The 19,547-nt window shown below is 37.1% G+C and overlaps 1 protein-coding gene across 2 annotated transcripts in view; it reads right to left on the minus strand.

Moving 5' to 3' along the window:
- UGT50A1 (UDP-glycosyltransferase UGT50A1) overlaps window positions 1-19,341 on the minus strand; it is a 55,605-nt gene extending 36,264 nt beyond the window's left edge. The window contains exons 1-2 of one of the 2 annotated variants that reach the window (XM_038017086.2): window positions 19,182-19,341; window positions 1,572-1,670 (exon numbers count right to left, since the gene is read on the minus strand). In XM_038017086.2, the coding sequence (XP_037873014.1) occupies window positions 1,572-1,574 (3 nt within the window). In that variant the 5' untranslated portion in view covers window positions 1,575-1,670; window positions 19,182-19,341. Of the gene's footprint in view, window positions 1-1,571; window positions 1,671-2,725; window positions 2,898-19,181 lie in introns of those variants that run through there. The other variant, XM_062673518.1, reaches the window with a different exon arrangement.
- Window positions 19,342-19,547: the final 206 nt, after the last annotated feature.

A 19,547-nucleotide genomic window follows, 5' to 3' on the forward strand; every position in this document is an offset into this window, starting at 1 on the left:
AATTAACGTTAAATTATTTTTTTTTCGTTATTAACCTAGATTTAACGAACAAAGATATCTTTCGACTGTTAAATCATAAACGGACATAAATTATGTCGTGAACGATATCAGATTTTCAAACTACGCGAATATACGTAACGCGGTTAATTCCTATGCCTTTTTTGTTGTCTTTGATTTTTTTTTATATATATATATTTTTTTTTTAGGTCAGGGATTCGTACCTCATACCACGTATCTGTGCCTAGGGGGCACATGGAGTATGTGGGACTTGGCGGTCTCCAGATGTTGGGACTGCGGACCTAAGGATTTTTTAGGCCCCTACTGCACCATTCTTTAGATCACCGCGCAACTTGGCGTTAGCAGCAGTGACTGGATTCCATAGATACAACATCGCGTATACCGCCAGCTACGTTTCGACGTCAGGTCAAAGTTTTCAATACGTTTTGATCATAACACATTTATTATTGTAAATATATTATGTTATTTTATTTATATACAGATTTATAAAAAGGCGGAGGAGTTCGCTGGCTGTGGACTGCGCGGGATCGGTCATTGCGGCGAGCCATGTAGGTTTATGATGATATTTATTTAAAAAAAAACAATAAATGAATAATAAAAACCGTGCAAATTAGAAATGCCTTTACGAGCTCCTCACAGAGCGACGCGTGTCAACATTAAGTCTAAAACGTCTCACAAAAAACACTTTAACTCACCCATAAGAGATACTGAATGCATTTATATTGTTCTCTACTATTGTTCTACGTTTTCAATTTAATGTCGCCAACGTGATTTCCGTGTAAGCGTTGTAATAACGTTACGATCTGTGTACGCACTTAAGTATCTATTGTTGATCTACGATGTTTTTGTTTTGACGTTTCTTTTTTGCCTGTTTAACTGCCGGTAAGCTCTAGGGGCTATTCTGGCTATTCAACATGGCTGGTAACTCACGAAGCTTAGTCAGGCAGACTTTGGTAACATCTGCCCCAGCAAGACTATATTTAATCATTTAAATAAATGAAGTCAGGAAATTGTATTTAAAAAAAAATCATTTTTTTTTATTGCCTTTGTAGGCAGACGGGCATTCGGCCCACCTGATGGTGAGTGGTTACCGTCGCCCATGGACTTCAGCAATGCCAAGGGCAGAGCCAAGCCGCTGCCTACCGCTTAATACTCTCCACAAGCCTCGTTTGAAGAAGGCATATTACTCTCGTTGTTAAATATTCATTTATTTTTGGTAAAATAATCTAAAATTGAATGAATTTACAAGATAACATCTGCCCCTTCAAGACTATAATATTTAAAGTAACTAAAAATATTTTAATTCGCATAAATTATGTTCTGCTAATCTCTTTTTTTTAATTTTCATTATAAATAAGTGTCGAGGACGTTAACTTAATAGATAATTACATTTTACTTGCATCGTGAAATATTTATTGAACGTTGGCAAAAGTATCTAAAGCCGTGCGAATTATCAATTGAAATAATCGATTTTATTTTATTAGTTAGAATACTTTCGATAACCACTCATTAGTCTATAAACTGGGTCATATTAAAAAAAAAAAAAAACTTACCATTTTTCTACGAAGCCTTCGAACACTACACTGTCACAGTATAAAACCACAGCACTGAACGTTCACTGCACTTCACCACGTACCTCGGAGTTATTGTATCTGCAAAAAGAAAAAAATATACAAATAAAAAATTAAACCGAGCCAGTGAAAGTGTTTTGGAGCAGTATGAATACAACGCAGCAAGTACAATTCAAACAGTGAACGACTTATTTTTGTTGCTAGAGACAAAATTGTACTTCTTTGCCTAATTAGATATGTATGTACTATGGGGCAAACCGAGAGCACAAAAAGCACAGAAAAAAAGCCTAAAAAAACTATTATTCGTTTCATTTTATTCTTATAGATGACAGGTGAACTTGCCGATATTTTTGGCGGGAATTTTTGGAGGCGAACTTATGTTAATTGTGATAATGTCAAATAAATCTACTTTTTTTTATTGCTTAGATGGGTGGACGAGCTTACAGCCCACCTGGTGTTGAGTGGTTACTGGAGCCCATAGACATCTACAACGTAAATGCGCCACCCATCTTGAGATATAAGTTCTAAGATCTCAGTAAGGTACCTAGCCGCACGGACTCACAAGAGGTCCTACCACCAGTAAAAAACTACGTCTTTTGCCGAGTACATTGATGCTACTGGTAATCATGAGCAACAGTAACTATTTACCTTCAAGTGGGTCGTATTACTGTCTGTCCAAAAAGAAACGAAAAAAACTTCGTCTTATTTCATTTTTCGTTTAACAAGGTACCTAATAATTGAAAATTTGATAAACTCGAAGCTGGCAACACTAACATCGGAAGAAGCCGACTACCGTACTGAATATAGATAAAGACCAGCTTACGGTGGTTACAGCTCATGGAAGAAATAAGGCAAAAACCTGAACAGCGGTAATAGCAGCTTCAAGATGACCTTGCTTATACTAAACAAGCTCTGAGCAACAACATTGAAACCGTTGGTCTACCAAGATATTCGTTAGGTGCAAAAATTCCCCAAATACCTTTCCCTATAGATATCATAATATTGTGAATATCGGCACCCATTGAGTTCAAAGTTAATTCGGACAAAATGATCATTTGGTAGAGAGCGGAATTAGTGAAGTTATATGTCTTTTTTTCTTAATTTAATATTTATATTTATATAATATGGTGGTTTACCATCTCTGGAAGTACACAAATGTGATAAAATGAAACAAAACTGGTGAAATTGCTTCTCAAGTCCTCCAAAAAAGTCCACAGAAGTCTCGGTGAATAACCAATCTTTTATCGAGATTTCATTCATCTCGTCACGTTTCATTTAGCTTCATCCCAATTTAGTACAGTCTCAAAGAAATCAACTTCGTATCATTCTGCTCCATAGAATTTTTTCATAAAACAGAATATAGATGTCTGGGTTTAACGGAAGATTTTTATAAATTCGACAGTGGCAACAGTTTCATCGCAAGAAGCCCATTGCCATACCAAAAAAAAAGCAAAAGATTGTTTTGCGGCAGAAAAAAAATTGTAGTATGTGAGGATTAACAAAACACCCTAGGTATATCATTTGGTGCGGTCAATGGTCTTATACGGGGCACCCGTGTGGGGCCAGTCCCTGGCCGTGGGGGTAGCGAAGTTGCTGCAACGGCCGCAACGCACCATCGCGGTCAGGGTCATCCGTGGTTATCGCACCATCTCTTTTGAGGCGGCGTGTGTACTGGCTGGGACGCCGCCTTGGGTCCTGGAGGCGGAGGCGCTCGCCGCTGACTATCAGTGGCGGGCTAACCTTTTGCCCGGGGCGTGGCGCGTCCCAGCCCCAGTGTGGTCAGAGCGCGGAGGGTCCAATCTCGGCGGTCCGTGCTGGAGGCATGGTCCAGGCGGCTGGCCGATCCTTCGGCTGGTCGTAGGACCGTCGAAGCGATTCGCCCGATTCTTGTGGATTGGGTGAATCGTGACAAAGGACGCCTCACTTTCCGGCTCACGCAGGTGCTCACTGGGCATGGTTGCTTCGGTGAGTTCCTGCACCGGATCGGAGCCGAGCCGACGGCAGAGTGTTACCATTGTGGTTGTGACTTGGACACGGCGGAGCACACGCTCGTTGCCTGCCCCGCATGGGAGGGGTGGCGCCGTGTCCTCGTCGCAAAAATAGGAAACGACTTGTCGTTGCCGAGTGTTGTGGCATCGATGCTCGGCAGCGACGAGTCGTGGAAGGCGATGCTCGACTTCTGCGAGTGCACCATCTCGCAGAAGGAGGCGGCGGGGCGCGTGAGAGACGCACAAGCCCGCCGCCGTCGAGCGGGGGCCAGGGAGGCGGATCTCGCCCTAGCCCTGGCCCTCTAAGTGTTTCGGGTCCCCCTCATATGTCGGTCTGGGGCCCGGCGAAGGGGGCCTAAGAAGACGACGTGCAAGCTGCTCTGCACGCGTTTTACGCAAGAGCATCCGGGTGATGGAAGGCCGGCTATCCTCGACCCACGCTGGTTCTGACCCAGCGGGGTATTTCGTAGGATAACCAATTCAAACCGGCGCCATCTAGGCGGGCTTCGGACAGCCTGCCGACCGAGAGGGCTGGTGGTCGTGGCGCCGACGACCGCTGACCCGGCGTCCCGAGGGGGAGGGTGATGGGAGAGATGTGCTCCGCACTAAACGCTTCACTCTCCTCCTCTCGGTTCGACTCCGACATGCCCCACCCTCCATCCCCAGTGGAGGGTGGGAGTCCGGCGATTTCCTCCTGACAAAAAAAAAAAAAAAAGGTATATCATTATTTAATTAACGTTAATTTTCTTATATCGTTACACTTCAAATGCCGACAACGCGAACCCGATGAGCGTACCTACGTATTGCAGTCTCAACTCGCTATCTTTCGGCGGTATTTAGTACACAATACGACGGTTTTGCAGTTAGTAAACGATTAACGTTACGGTCTAATCAGCTTGGTTACGTAAAGCGTGTTGCAAGTTTCTTTAGTGGACTGGCCAAGAAAGTTTTCCACTATTTCAGTGAAGGGCTTATAATTTATTTTCCGGATTTTTTTTTAAATGTGTTTTTGTGAGCATTTTAAATGCAAGGAGAAACGATTTGTTGGAGAATTGTAAACATAATTTATATTATCTGTAATGTCAAAAATGGTTCACATTTTTGCTCACGTGTGACGCCACCGTCCTTCCTTTTCCTAGCGTGTTTCATCTTGTTACTGTGCATTAAACCGTTACATTTTCTATTCCGGAGTATTATTTCAACAGGTTATGGGCCGCCCCATTAACTCAAAATAGAACTGAAATTAATTTTAGTGCAAATAAATAGCAAATTAAACCAATTAGTTGTAATTGCGGCGATAAAACTCATCCGATCCAGACATAATGGCTACGTCTAACCTTCAAATTGAGAAATTAGCCGGCCGGGAAAACTATTCGACATGGAGATTTGCTATCAAATCATATTTAGAACACGAAGAATTGTGGCAATGTGTTGATCCAGGCACTGATGTCGATGTTAAGAAAGATATTAAAGCTAAGTCAAAGATCATTTTGTTGGTGGAACCGATTAATTACATCCATATCGAAAATGCAAAAACATCAAAGGAAGTATGGATAAACCTTCAAAATGCTTTTGAGGACTCCGGGCTGTCAAGAAAAGTTGGTCTATTAAAAGATTTAATAAATACTTCACTCGACAATTGCTCCAGTATCGAAGATTACGTGAATAAAATTATGAGTACCGCACATAAATTAAGAAATATTGGTTTCGACGTTGGTGAATGGCTTGGAACACTCATGCTGGCGGGTTTACCGGATAATTACAAACCTATGATCATGGGTCTGGAAAGTTCCGGCATTATCATTTCATCAGATTTTATAAAAACAAAACTTTTGCAGGAAGTGAAAGTTTCAGAGTTTACTGCATTCTTTACGAAGCACAGAAATACCTCTAACAATAATTCAAAGCCAAAAGGAAAAGGCCCCCGATGTTATAACTGTAACAAATATGGACATTTTAAAAATCAGTGTACAGTGAAGAAATCTAATAATCATAACGGTTTTTCAGCAGTTTTTTCAGCGTACACCACCCTACATCAGGACGAGTGGTTTATAGATTCAGGTGCTACCATGCACATGACAAGATGTTCTGAATGGATGTATGATTTACAACCACCTCCGATTACAAAAATAATGGTGGCAAACAGTGATTTCGTCTCCGTGCAAAGTATGGGTAATGTAAACATTCAAACCAATCTATGTAAGGAAAACTGCCCTATCCAGATTAGAAATGTTTTATTTATTCCTGAGCTAAGTACAAACCTGTTATCGGTCAGTCAGTTGACAAAAAATGGCTGTAAAGTAGAATTCACTGATATGGGGTGTAACATATACAATACCAACAAGGTCCTCATAGCAACTGCCCAACTAACTAATAACATGTACAAACTCAATACTATTAAAGGCAGTGCTTATGCTGTTTCATGTAAAAGTAGGACAGATATTGTTACATGGCATAAGAGAATGGCACACTTGAATATAGCTGATGTGAAGAGGTTGGAGGTATGTGCAGATGGTATTACTATAACAAATAAAGAAATTGATGCAGTTTGTAAATCATGTTGTGAAGGAAAACAAACACGACTACTGTTTCCTCAATCTGGTTCGAGAGCAAGTACTTTACTAGAAATAATACATACTGATCTATGTGGTCCGATGGAGACACCATCAGTTGGTGGTGCAAGGTACTTTGTAACCTTTATAGATGATTATTCTCGCAAAGTATATGTGTACTTTCTAAAGAACAAAATGGATATTAAATCTGTGTTTGCACGATTTAAAAGTGAGGTGGAAAATGAGTTGGAAATGAAAATCAAAATGTTAAGAAGTGACAATGGAAAAGAATATTGTAATAAAGATTTATCTGATTTTCTAGCAGCTTCCGGCATCAAGCACCAGACCAGCGCTCCCTACACGCCTGAACAAAATGGACTTTCTGAAAAAATGAACCGTAGTCTGGTGGAGCGAGCAAAATGCATGCTGTTTGAGGCAAAACTGCAGAAAATATATTGGGCCGAAGCAGTAGCTACTGCTGCTTATATCATTAATAGATCTCCATCACGAGTTCTGGCTGAGGTAACACCTTATGAAAAATGGACTAGTAAGAAACCAAACATTTCACACTTAAGGATTTTTGGCTCTAAGGCCATGGTACATGTTCCGAAGCAAAATCGTTTGAAATGGGATCGTAAATCACAAGAATTGGTTTTCGTAGGTTACTGTGAGAACACAAAGGGGTACAGATTAATTGATCCTAATAGTAAGAAGGCAGTGATTAGCAGGGATGTGATATTTATCGAAAGTCCCATAGATAATGTCACTCAGAAACCTAGCCTAAAGCCTCAGCTTATTACTTTACCTCTCAGTTCAAGTTTAAGTCGCGCACAAAAAAGCAATGAAATATCTTTGATGCCGGTTGATGATAGCTCTCAAACAGACACTGAAAATGTCACATCAACACCTTCAAGTACTGATACTTCTTTTGACAGCTGTGTGGTGAACAGAAATTATGATGAAACTTATTATCCCAGCTCAAGTGACAGTGATAACAGTTTCGGGAGGAATATAACTCTGAGATCACATCAAAAACGTAATGAGAAAAATAATAATTTAATGTGTGTTCAGATTATAGATCCACTGACTGTCAAGGAAGCCTTGTCGGGTCCTGATGCCCAACATTGGAAACGAGCAATGGATGAGGAGTATCAGTCCTTATTGGAAAATAATACGTGGGAAATGACTTCTCTACCAGCTAACAAGCGCCCTATACCATGTAAGTGGGTGTTCAAGAGAAAGACCAATGAAAATAGAGAAATAATAAAATACAAGGCACGTCTTGTAATTAAAGGATGTTCACAAAAACCTGGAATAGACTACACTGAAGTATTTTCACCGGTAGTAAGACATGCTTCATTGAGGTATTTGTTTGCCCTGGCAGTGAAATATGATTTAAATATATGTCAGATGGATGCTGTGTCAGCTTTTCTTCAAGGTGATATTGAAGAGGAAATTTACATGATGCAGCCACCTATGTATGAAAATGGTGATAAAGTATGTCGACTGAGAAAATCACTGTATGGATTAAAGCAAGCCAGCAGGCAATGGAACAAGAAACTAGATTTTACATTGAAGCAAATAGGTTTGTTACAGTCTATATTGGATCCTTGTATTTATTACAAAATTGTCAACAATGAAAATATGGTTTTCCTAGCGGTCTATGTCGATGACCTGATCTTGTTTTCAAATAATCAAGACTCAAAGCAAGAAATCCAAGAAGAATTATATAAAAAGTTTAAAATAAAGGATCTGGGTGATATAAATTGTTGTATTGGAATACATGTAGAGAGAGACAGGCCAAGAGGCATTATTTATTTGGATCAAAGAAAGTACATTGAAGAAGTGTTAAATAAATATGGAATGTCAGATTGTAAAACTGTTAATACTCCTATAGATATGAACACAAACCTACAAAGTAAATCTGAGGAGAATAAAATCTTAAATGATATACCTTATCAAGAGATTATTGGTTGCTTATTATATGTTTCACATATCACCAGACCAGACATATGCTATGTCATAAATATGTTGAGTAAATATAACAACAACCCTGACATGCGACATTGGACTGCCCTCAAGCGCGTCATGCGCTACTTAAAAGGTACTCTAGATTATAAATTGAGTTATAAGAAAAATCTAGAGGAGACAATGACTCATGGTTACTGTGATGCAGACTGGGCAAGCGCTGAAGATGACCGGCGCTCCTGCACAGGTTACACATTCTTGTTCCAGGGAGGAACAATTAGCTGGAACTCCAGGCGACAACCTACTGTAGCACTTTCCACGACTGAGGCGGAGTACATGTCATTGTCGGCATGTGTACAAGAAGCTATGTGGCTGAAGCAGTTTCAAGAAAGTTTTTGGCCTCAGTTGAAGAATGAGGCCTTGGTGATCTATAGCGATAATCAAAGCTCTATAAATCTCTCAGGTTCTGATGGATACCATCCTAGGACCAAACATATTGATGTGAGGCATCACTATGTCCGCAAAAAGGTTCTGGAGGGGGCCATTGAGGTACGTTACATGCAGACCGACAAGATGATTGCAGATGCTCTCACTAAAGCAACATCCCACACGAAACTGGCCTTCTGCTCATCTAGGATGGGATTATGTTTAAGGGAGGATGTTGGAGAATTGTAAACATAATTTATATTATCTGTAATGTCAAAAATGGTTCACATTTTTGCTCACGTGTGACGCCACCGTCCTTCCTTTTCCTAGCGTGTTTCATCTTGTTACTGTGCATTAAACCGTTACATTTTCTATTCCGGAGTATTATTTCAACACGATTTGAAGAAAAAACATCGATCTGTTTTTGGTCTTGTTGCAAATTTCTGTAGGTAAAAGTTAGTAACACATTATTTGTAGTATCGTTGACTTTGGGAATAAAATGATCGTTGTATTTGAATCGATTGTTGCGACTGCTAATGTATTTCAAATCACGTCAATGCATCTTAAAATAAATTCGTTGTATATTACTAATTTATAGTTTAGTTAGTGCCTTCTTGACAGCAACTTTGCGTTATGGTTTGATGGGTGGAGCAATAATAGTTGATATTCTTCTCCTTTTTTCAGTATGAAAATCGGCCTCTTGCGGTACTATTCTTGCCACAGTGTAAAGTTTTTAAACAGTGTCAAGCTGTTTAAAAACTTCTATGTATAATAGATATTCTGAATAAGGTGAAGTAGATTTATTTGAAATTTGTACGCGGCAAACACGCTGCATGAACTCGGACATGGGACAAGTCCTCTTATCATGGTGCATAGGGATTTGGAATGAGTTCTATTACCGGCCCTCTTTCTAACTTGGTATTTGTATGATTATTTACAATAAAGTTTTGATTTTTAAATATTAAACGATAAAACATAACTTTTTATTTCTTTTTGTGTATACAAAAAAGTGTTCCGTGTTTGTAACCGAAGAATTAAACAAAATACAACGGTTCACACGACTTCCCCCCCCCCGCCTTTTTCGTCCTTAAGCATCTCCTTGGTAATCAACCTTATTTTTTTTCCTACGGCTTATTCTTCCATTTTTATTACCCATCTACTATCAAAAGTTTTAATTTCATGTTTTGTAAGTTTATATGTATTTAATAACCACTTGTCCCGATCGATAATGAGTGAGAGTAAATTTTTGATAATGCAAAATTTCGTGTCAAGAACAACGCTCTTGACCCTGTTTGACCATATTGAATTTACACTGTGTCTTTATCATCATAAACCTTTTAAATAAGTACTCTTAAGTCATTAATGAAGGCGAAATTGTTTGGTAATATCAAGCTTATGACGACAATCGTTTATTTTGACCATTAATAAAGTTTGCGATCCAAAGTGATAAGTTGATCAAAAGTTTTCGTAATCTGTGACAATCCTAGCGCATCCTTGACCTAAATATTATATTGTTTAGGTTTTCGCGACACGATTAATATTTGGCCATGCGTACTCGAATTCTCAAAGGCTTAAAAACTTTGAGGCTTCACCAAATCTAATTACTTACTTTATTGATACATTTATGGATCTTTCAAGTACTGATTGAAACGATACTACATAGTTCTAAGTAAATTGTCAGTTAATCGACACTGTCAAAGTGAATTTTCGATTACTCATGAACTAGAGAAACAATGGAAAATTGAAATATCTTAATTTTTTTTATTTTATTACTCGTAGATGGGTGGTTTTAAGTGATTATCGTAAAACTCATTCCTAATCCCTAAACGACGCGATAACAGTACAATGACATGCTGCGCTGAACCTAGATATTATGGAATAAGGGTAAGTACAAGAAGAAGCGTTAAATGGTCATCGAACCCTACCTTAAAATTTAAATCTTAAATCTATAAAGGCCTTTCTCTTGGTTTCAAGCAGAAACACGTGAATTATAGAACATTGTTATATATATTATATATATTTTATATAATTTTTCCTGTGATATTTTTAAACAGTACAAGATATAGGTGATACTAAAACAATAAATAAATGATATATGTTGTAATAATAAAATAATAATAATAAAATTTTTGTGTGCAAAAATTTGAAGTGCAAAAAATTTGTATCTTATAATCATGCATATTTATTTAAGGTTTTTTTTCCTACCTATGCTGATAGTCTTGAGAGGCTATTTCAGCTTCTGCTTGAAGTGTAGGTGAGCTCACGGGGCTTAAACCGGAGTGTTGCTAGCACTGGCCCTAGCAACAGCAGTGACTCGCAGAATCTACCACCGGATCGGAAACGCGACCCACTGAGAATATCCGGCGAGAAACTCAATGGGCTGTGTCTATGGGTTAATTTACTAGTCGAGCCCTTCGTCGCCAGCGTCGGGTTCGGCGAGGACGGTGACCGGACAAGGCTCTTAACATTTTAAAGTATCAAAAGTTAAAAAACAAAGCCAACGTCCATTAAAGCTGTCAACCGTTGAAACAAAGTGAAACAAATGCAAAATAAATCCTAGCTTCAGACGAATCGTTTAATTAAAAACTTTTTCTTTGTACTGATAAATCCATTTCCCCTTTGCCTTCGCTTTGAGATTAGATAACGATAATTATTCAATCTGCGGATTGGACTGAATTAATTTAACAATTGAATTCAACGTTTGTTTAATAGGAAAATAATTTCGTGAAGCAGTAAAATTAATTGGTATATATATATATATATATTTTATTTTTTTTATTGCTTAGATGTGTAGACGAGCTCACAGCCCACCTGGTGTTAAGTGGTTACTGGAGCCCATAGACATATACAACGTAAATGCGCCACACACCTTGAGATATAAGTTCTAAGATCTCAGTATAGTTACAACGGCTGCCCCACCCTTCAAACCGAAACGCATTACTGCTTCACGCCAGAAATAGAAATAGAATATTAGAAGTAACGCCATGCTATGCTAAACGATACTATTTTCGGCGGACATTGTGCATTCTCTTTTAAACTTTCAACAATTTTAATTGTAAATTGTGCGTACCTACACACAATAGAATGCTGCACGATTTTCGCTTTTCCACAATAAAGAAATTACGAAACGCACACAAATCTCGTGCAAAACAATAACGCTATTGTGTAAAACTTAGGTAATTGATTTAATTGAATAGTCTATTTGATTTTTGCTAGCTGCAGACATATTTAAAATTATTTTTATGGTTTCATTTATCGTTTTTTTTTTTTGTTGTCCCAACGACAGACGTCGCGTCAGCCTTCCGTGGCACGAAAACTGTAAAGACTTAAAACAACCATAACAAAATAAAACACATTAAAACACCGTAAAAACAGATTTAAATAGATCATATAAATAGATTTTAGCAATTGATCATGCAAAAACTTTGTGTATGCAAAAAAGAATGGCTCCGTATATTTATTAGACCTCCCAAAACTTTACAATGAATTGAAACCAGACACAGTTAAAAAGATTCAATAGTGTTATTTGCATGTGTACATTTATATGCTGTTCTTAGATACAATTTAAATACGGTATAGATTTTTTTTCGGTTTGTACCAATCGATAAATCCCAATCACTGACTGGCCCCGGGACTCGACTTAAAACACGCAACAGTGTTAGGATATGGTTTTCCGTGCAACGCATGAATAGGAACTGAAACTAATGGACTGGAGTACCTGCGTACTTCACGGCTTGTTGAAGTAAAGGTACAATGAAAACAAGGCACACGGAAGATAGGCTCGACTTTGAGATGTTGATTTCCAGAAAATCGGCTATTTGCAGGTCGATGTAATGGAATTTTTACATAATTAATGGACAGAGAAAGGCGTAGGTCTTTACTACACGTACATTCATATAAGCTAATATATAAAGTCCACAATATTTATAAAACTGATTATAATTTAATCTCGTTCATGGATTTGCATATAACAGCTGTATATTATATTATTTTAACCGTAAAAAAATTAACGCCTACTTTGTCTTTTTTTTCTTAACTACGCGCACGGGTCGGCGACCTCACATGCTCAATCTGAGAGAGTTTGCTATCACTAGTCCTAGCAAGAGCATTGCTTCGCAGTATCTGCCACCGGATCGGAATCGCAACCCACTGAGAAGGTCCGGCCAGAAACTCAGTGGGCTGTGTCTATGGGTTACTTTGCTCGTTGAACTCTTCGTCGTGATCAATGATTTCGACGACCACAGAGACCGGTGAGAAACTAAAAGGCTAAACATAATCTATATATTAATAAGTGAAACAAAAACTTTGTACCCCTTTTTACGAAAATTGTGGGGACGCAGGAGTATGAAATTTCCGACACTTATAGAGAATATGGACAAGGAGTGCAGATGCGCTATTATTTTTTTTTGCATTAAAAATACATTAAATCAATAAAAACAACATTACACACACTACCATGTATTTGATATACACACACAATATATATTATTATATACTCTTTATTTACTGTCAAACTTTTGTTATTGCTTAAAGTATGTGGTCAATTCGAGAATAGGTTAATATTGTTTATCTTTAATATTATTTATCTATAGTGTAGTCTTGGCAAAATACGTAATTATCGAAGTATAAATAGTCTTTGACAATAGAATCATAATAATGTTTAGACTTATAATTTCAATTAATTATAGTCGAATTTCGACTAATGCGGGACCACTAGTATTTGTAATTGGCTCTTCCGTTGCGCCAAACTCTGAAGACGTATAATATGACTTTCTCAATTCACAAGTGAACGTATACTATCAAGTTTGTTCTACGCGAAACGTAACTCGAGTTATTAGTATGTAGTAATTTAAAATATTACGAGACCGGACATTAAAATATTAAGATTAAGCCAAGAAACACCAGAAAGCGCTTAAAAAAAATACGATTGGCATTTATTACGTAACATGGTTTCAATATTATGTAGTAGGACAATTGACACTTCGTACTGACGTAATCGATCGTGTCAGTGTGTCAGTGGCAAAGTTTTTTTTTTTTAACTTTACCACAGAATATAAAACTACGCTATTCTTATTGCCTGCAACTATAATTTTTAATTGAAAACTACAAACTATTTTCTTCGATAAAAAAACGCAATGCCTTCATTTCTAAACGAATTAATAATGTATGTATGTATATTAAATGTAGTTTTATATATAAAGCGTACTTTAAAGTCTGGCCTCAATTTAAGTATTTTTATTGCCATAGCGGGAGCCCACGCACCCTTGCTCCGCCATAAAAAGATAATCTGCATGAATAACAATTAAGAAATAATAGTCAAATATCGGTTCATTCATTTTTTTTTAATTGAGACATTTCGAAATTCCGGTTCGAGCTTATTAAAGATTTCGTAGTAGCCTTTACACTCAAAACGTAACGATAATCGATATTGCAACTAGCGTAAACTTAATAAAATCGATATTCGTTCACACCTTACAGACAAAAGATATTCATAACCAGCTTTCAGAATCAGTATACAAGATTATTTATTTATTTATTAGACTTCATGTAAAATTTACACTGGCGGACTTAATGCCTAAGGCATTCTCTACCAGTCAACCAAAGGTAGTGCAGAGTAAATAGTGGTAGGTGCAATGAAATTTATATTAGGTAACGAATACATACAAAAAAGTATATCTACATATATACAAAATCACATATACATATACATACATTACTATTACAATGAACGTAAATTGGAATAGCAAGGCAACATCTGTAGTAAGGTTGTAGAAATAAATACTACGTAGTATATTTAATGTTGTTTACTTAGAAAACCCGTTTCGTTCGTAACGTAAGAGCTTATGAAGCAACCATAGCCAGTTCTGCATTTCCTATCGTTCTGGGGTAGTGGAACAGCTACGTAATTCTGTGGAACTTTACCGAGTCTTTCGTCATGAATTTACGAGGAAACTAACACATTAAGCCTTCAAAGCCAATAAAAATGGCTTAATTTTTAATGACCGCTTTGGTGATGACGCTCTTTGAAAGGTGTTGCTTGTAAGATGTGCAACGCCTGTTTGGAAAGGTACACGTATCGAAATATTGTTTATATTGAAGCAGGGGTTTTGTTGTGTGTGTTTTATTGATGTGAATTTCGTTCAACCTTTTTACCAGTTTTTTTGTTTTTAACTAATTGCCGATGAGCTTAAATGTTGTTTTAGTCGGTCGCAATGACAGACGGCCCGCATGGTTGGAAGAAACGGTAGACATCGGCTTGGCTCTGCCTCTGGCATTGCTGAAGTCCATGGGCGACGGTAACCACTCATCATCAAGTGGGCCGTGTGCTCGTCTGTCTATAAGGGTAATAAAAAAGGGGTTACTGTGGCGCATGGACGCAGGCCATATCCGGGAGACTCCTATTCTACCACTCACCCATGTCGGTAAGCATGGCTATTTTTAAACTATCGTTAAAATGAGTTCGTTTCTGAGCCGGATCTGAACATATGCACTATAACAATGTAGACCAGACGACTCCTCCATCTCATAATGAATGTAGGTCTTTTGGAATTGCAAAACGGGTGATTATTAATAATCGCCCTGGAGTCTTTGAATGAAAATTGTGAAAAAAAAAACAATCCTTATTATACAAGTATGCTCTGGATAGCAGGTGAGTTCATTGACCTACCAGAGCCGATAGACAACGCAATGTTGCCACTCACCTCGAGATATAAGATCGGGTTTCAATGTTTCAACAACTGTCCTACATACCTACATGCGTCACGATTGAACGCCTATCTGTTTCCCGGCACAGAAGGATAAAAATCAAAAATAACATCCCGACACCCCAACCGCCCGAGTTCAAAATTCGAAACTAGCGTAAATGTCATAAAAATGCAATGCATTATTAAAAACCTGCAAAGCATCTCCATCGTAATTTAAGACTATAATAATGATAACTATAAAGATTATAATAATAATAATAATAGGTAAGACTCTAATTTAAGAATATAAAGTATAGGTAACCGCGCCCAACCTCAAAACTACGTACAGAGTCACGTGGAAAAACTTTTACTCTAAAATTAATAATAGATAAAACCAACCGAATCCAAGCAACCAATCATTTTACTCTTTTCGCAACAAAAAAAAACTTATACGTTGCTTTCGCATGTCCACTAACACAAATGTAGATTATCATATCTATAACAGTAACAATAGCGTTTTATGATAACGTTATGCTGGTCCTTCGAACCGGATTGTTCACTTTCAAGAACGCCAGCTAGGGCTAATGACTTTGTTATATAACTTTAATGGCGATTAGGTAATTATAGCAGTAGAGATGATTGAATGCTACAAGTTATGTTATAATTATAATATCTTGTATATTCGTTGGCGCCATGTACCGTAGGTAAATACTTTCAATTGATGCTATAAGACATCTCGAAGAATGTTTTAACGTTTTAATAATTTGAACGTTTTTCATCTTCTACTTTTTGTTCTTAAGTTTACATTAACTGGACTAGATTTAGGAGTAATAAATTTGTAATTAAGATACAATACAATCTTGCAGACCTCCGAGATCAAGAGTTTGCTGGTATCGCTCTCTGGTTAGTAAACTACCAGTCGATTTCTAAATTCGTTAGTATGTAAAGCTACTGCCTAGCAAGCTCGCTGTCTTATTTATCATAAGCCTTGTCCAGGTCACGTTATGATTTTTTATTTTTTATTTTATTGCTTAGATGGGTGGACGACCTCACAGCCCACCTGGTCTTAAGTGCTTACTGGAGCCCATAGACAGCCACAACGTAAATGCACCACCCACCTTGAGATATAAGTTCTAAGGTCTCAAGTATAGCTACAACGGCTGCCTCACCCTGCAAAACGCATTACTGCTTCACGGCAGAAATAGGCAGGGTGATGGTACCTACCCGCGCGGACTCACAAGAGGTCCTACCACCAGTAATTACGCAAATAATTTTGCGGGTTTCATTTTTATTACACGATGTTATTCCTTCACCGTGGAAATCAATGATGAACATTTGTTGAGTACGTATTTCATAAGAAAAATTGGTGCCCGCCTGAGATTCGAACACCGGCGCATCGATCATCACTAATGCACCGGACATCGAATAGGCCACGAAGACTTAAAAAAAAACATACGACCATATGACCATAAAAAAACCTATCTTATCTTTTCGTGAAGTTCGAAATTGAATTAAATATATGAGACGAAACAACGCTACGCTGCAACTATTACTAAACGAATTGATAATAAAAACATCCCTTGAGGTGTCAGCACTAACTATCTTAAGAGTCAAACCACAGAGATTACGAACCAGAAAAACAGAAACATTTGTTTTTTTTAAATACCACATACAAAGACAAACGAAAACAAAACAGTTTCTTAGATCTTTATTCGTAAACTTTTATTTAAATACTAGCTGACCCGGCAGACTTCGTAGTGCCTCAATCCATAAACAAAAGACCTAAACTTTTGTATAAAATAAACTTAAAACAAACAAAAGGAAAACAAAGGAAAAACAAAATTGTTATTTTTATTTAATTCCGAACAATTTCATATTTATCTACCTTTTAAACCTTCTCTGGACTTCCACAAATAGTTCAAGACCAAAATTAGCCAAATCGGTCCAGCCGTTCTCGAGTTTTAGCTAGACTAACGAACAGCAATTCATTTTTATATATATAGATTCTTAATAAAAGTTTATTGGCATCCGGCTCAACTGCAGCAGTAAAAAATCTAATTTCGTAATAAAAGCCATTTTGTTTGCCGGAAACGTGCGGATAGGCCCATGAAATCTAGTACTAGCCCAGAAAAACACATCGCGAACACCTACTCTCATCTTGTAATTTGATATCGAAGAATCCAAGACTGTCTTGAAATAGGATAACCTTGACCCGAAAGATCTTTTGCTTGTTATTTCATCGTGAAACTCATTCGTAACTACCTATTTTTAACATATCCTTTTGGGAAATTGGTGCTATCCCTATACCTAAGATTTTAACTCACAGATAGCCGTCGTTAAGCCATCAATATTCTATCAGAATATGTAAAGAGAATATAAAATTACGCTAAACTAATAGACAATCTTAATCTTCTGTCCGTGTCCGTAACATACTTAGTGAGCTCCTCCAAAATGGCTGGACCTGTTTTTGAAATTTTTTGTGTGTTCATGTGAAGTCGGTAATAGTTTAGATTCACAATTCGGTCTACTATCAATATACTTAGATAAATAAATGAATTGCTGTTCGTTAGTCTCGCTAAAACTCGAGAACGACTGGACCGATTTGGCTAATTTTAGTCTTGAATTATTTGTGGAAGTCCAGAAAATGTTTAAAAGGTAGATAAATTATGAAAATGCTCGGAATTATATATAAATTACAATTTTGTTTTCCCTTTGATGTGTCGTCCCCCATCGGACGGATTCCTTTGGTTTGTTTTAAGTTTATTTTATACAAAAGTTTAGGTCTTTTATTTATCGATTGAGGCAGCTGCTGCCGGCTCAGCTAGTTTTTTTAATATATATACATTTGTTTTTAATTTTGAATTTTTTGGATTGAAGACAGGACAATGTCTGCCGGGTCCGCTAGTAGGAAGATAAAGCTACAGCTGTTTGTTTTACGCGGTATTATTGAAATAGCGCCTAAACCAACGTTTCTCTTTCGAAACTAATTCTATGCCTTAATAAATCAATTTAATTTCCTTAACGAATTCAGAACAAAATTAATCAAGGTATTAGGTATTAGAAACTTGAATTTCTTAAATTATAACGTTTTGAAACAAACGATTCACGTTTTTCACGGTTTTGCAATAAACACTTCACGGTAACTTAACTTTTAGATTTCTAGATTTACGTTTAGGCAATAGTACAGTAATTAAGGCACGTTATTCACTTTTTAACGATTAAATGATTAAGCATTAGAATGAAAAAACAATGAGAACATAAAAAAAAAATTGTTTAAATAATATAGATTATCTATAAACTTTCTGTTTTTTTTTTTATATTTCGTTTATAGATAGTTATAGATATTAGATTTAATACTAAATAAGTACGGTAATTCAACGTCCACGAAAAGAGTAGATTTGACAGTGAAAGAAGATTTAAAGTTTCAGGGGTAAAATGCCCTCCTTGTCCGGTCAATATCTGTGCCGAAACAGTCTCATGTTTAGGCTTAAGAGTAGAATAATCGTTATCCCGATACGATTGAGGCTCTAATTGACCCAATGGCAGCGATGTCTATGGGCTTTGAGTACATCTATTTAGGTAATGAGCCAATCGAAGGAATTCATTAACTTATTTATTTTAATGTTACGTTTCGAACAATATTTTCCTGTATATATATCATACTAGCCGTACTCGTCCGCTTCGCTGGGCATTTAAAATTAACATTATTATTTCTCACCCCCAGGAAAAATCTCATCATTAACGCCCCCGCAACTGGTGTAGGGAGTCCAACACTCATACAAATATTAGCCTATCAATTAAGTACATGTATTTTCTACATGGATACCAAGTTTTAAGTCAATCGGATGCATGGTTCAGTAGTTATAACGGAACATTGGTAAAAACCACTGTAGATTTATATATTAGTATAGATTTTAATAACAAAATAAAATAATAATAAAGAAAAAAAAATTAAGATCAAATAAAAAGACTTGCCTGAAAAATAAGTCCTCACAGCATGAGTTTATAAACAACAACAAAAAAAAATGAATTTGACAGTTCTAAATTCGAAATTTCGTTACCGATCATGCGCATTGAACACGCGCGCATTCGCAACTAACGCCCTACCACCTACCGTTCTACCACCTGACCACCACTACAAGATTTCTTGACCCGTGATGTAGTTATTGTCTCTAAATTCGTACAGATATGATCAAAATGTTGTTTGTTATAATTTGATTGACAAAGCATGTATTAATCTTTTTTTTTTTAAATATTTTATGGCATAGTAACGAGTACTATTCAGACAAAATAATTTTGAACACAAAGGCAAGTTCACCGGGACAATCATCGAGGTCATCC

This window comes from Bombyx mori, chromosome 18 (genome assembly GCF_030269925.1).
Source record: "Bombyx mori chromosome 18, ASM3026992v2".
In the NCBI taxonomy this organism is placed as follows: domain Eukaryota; kingdom Metazoa; phylum Arthropoda; class Insecta; order Lepidoptera; family Bombycidae; genus Bombyx; species Bombyx mori.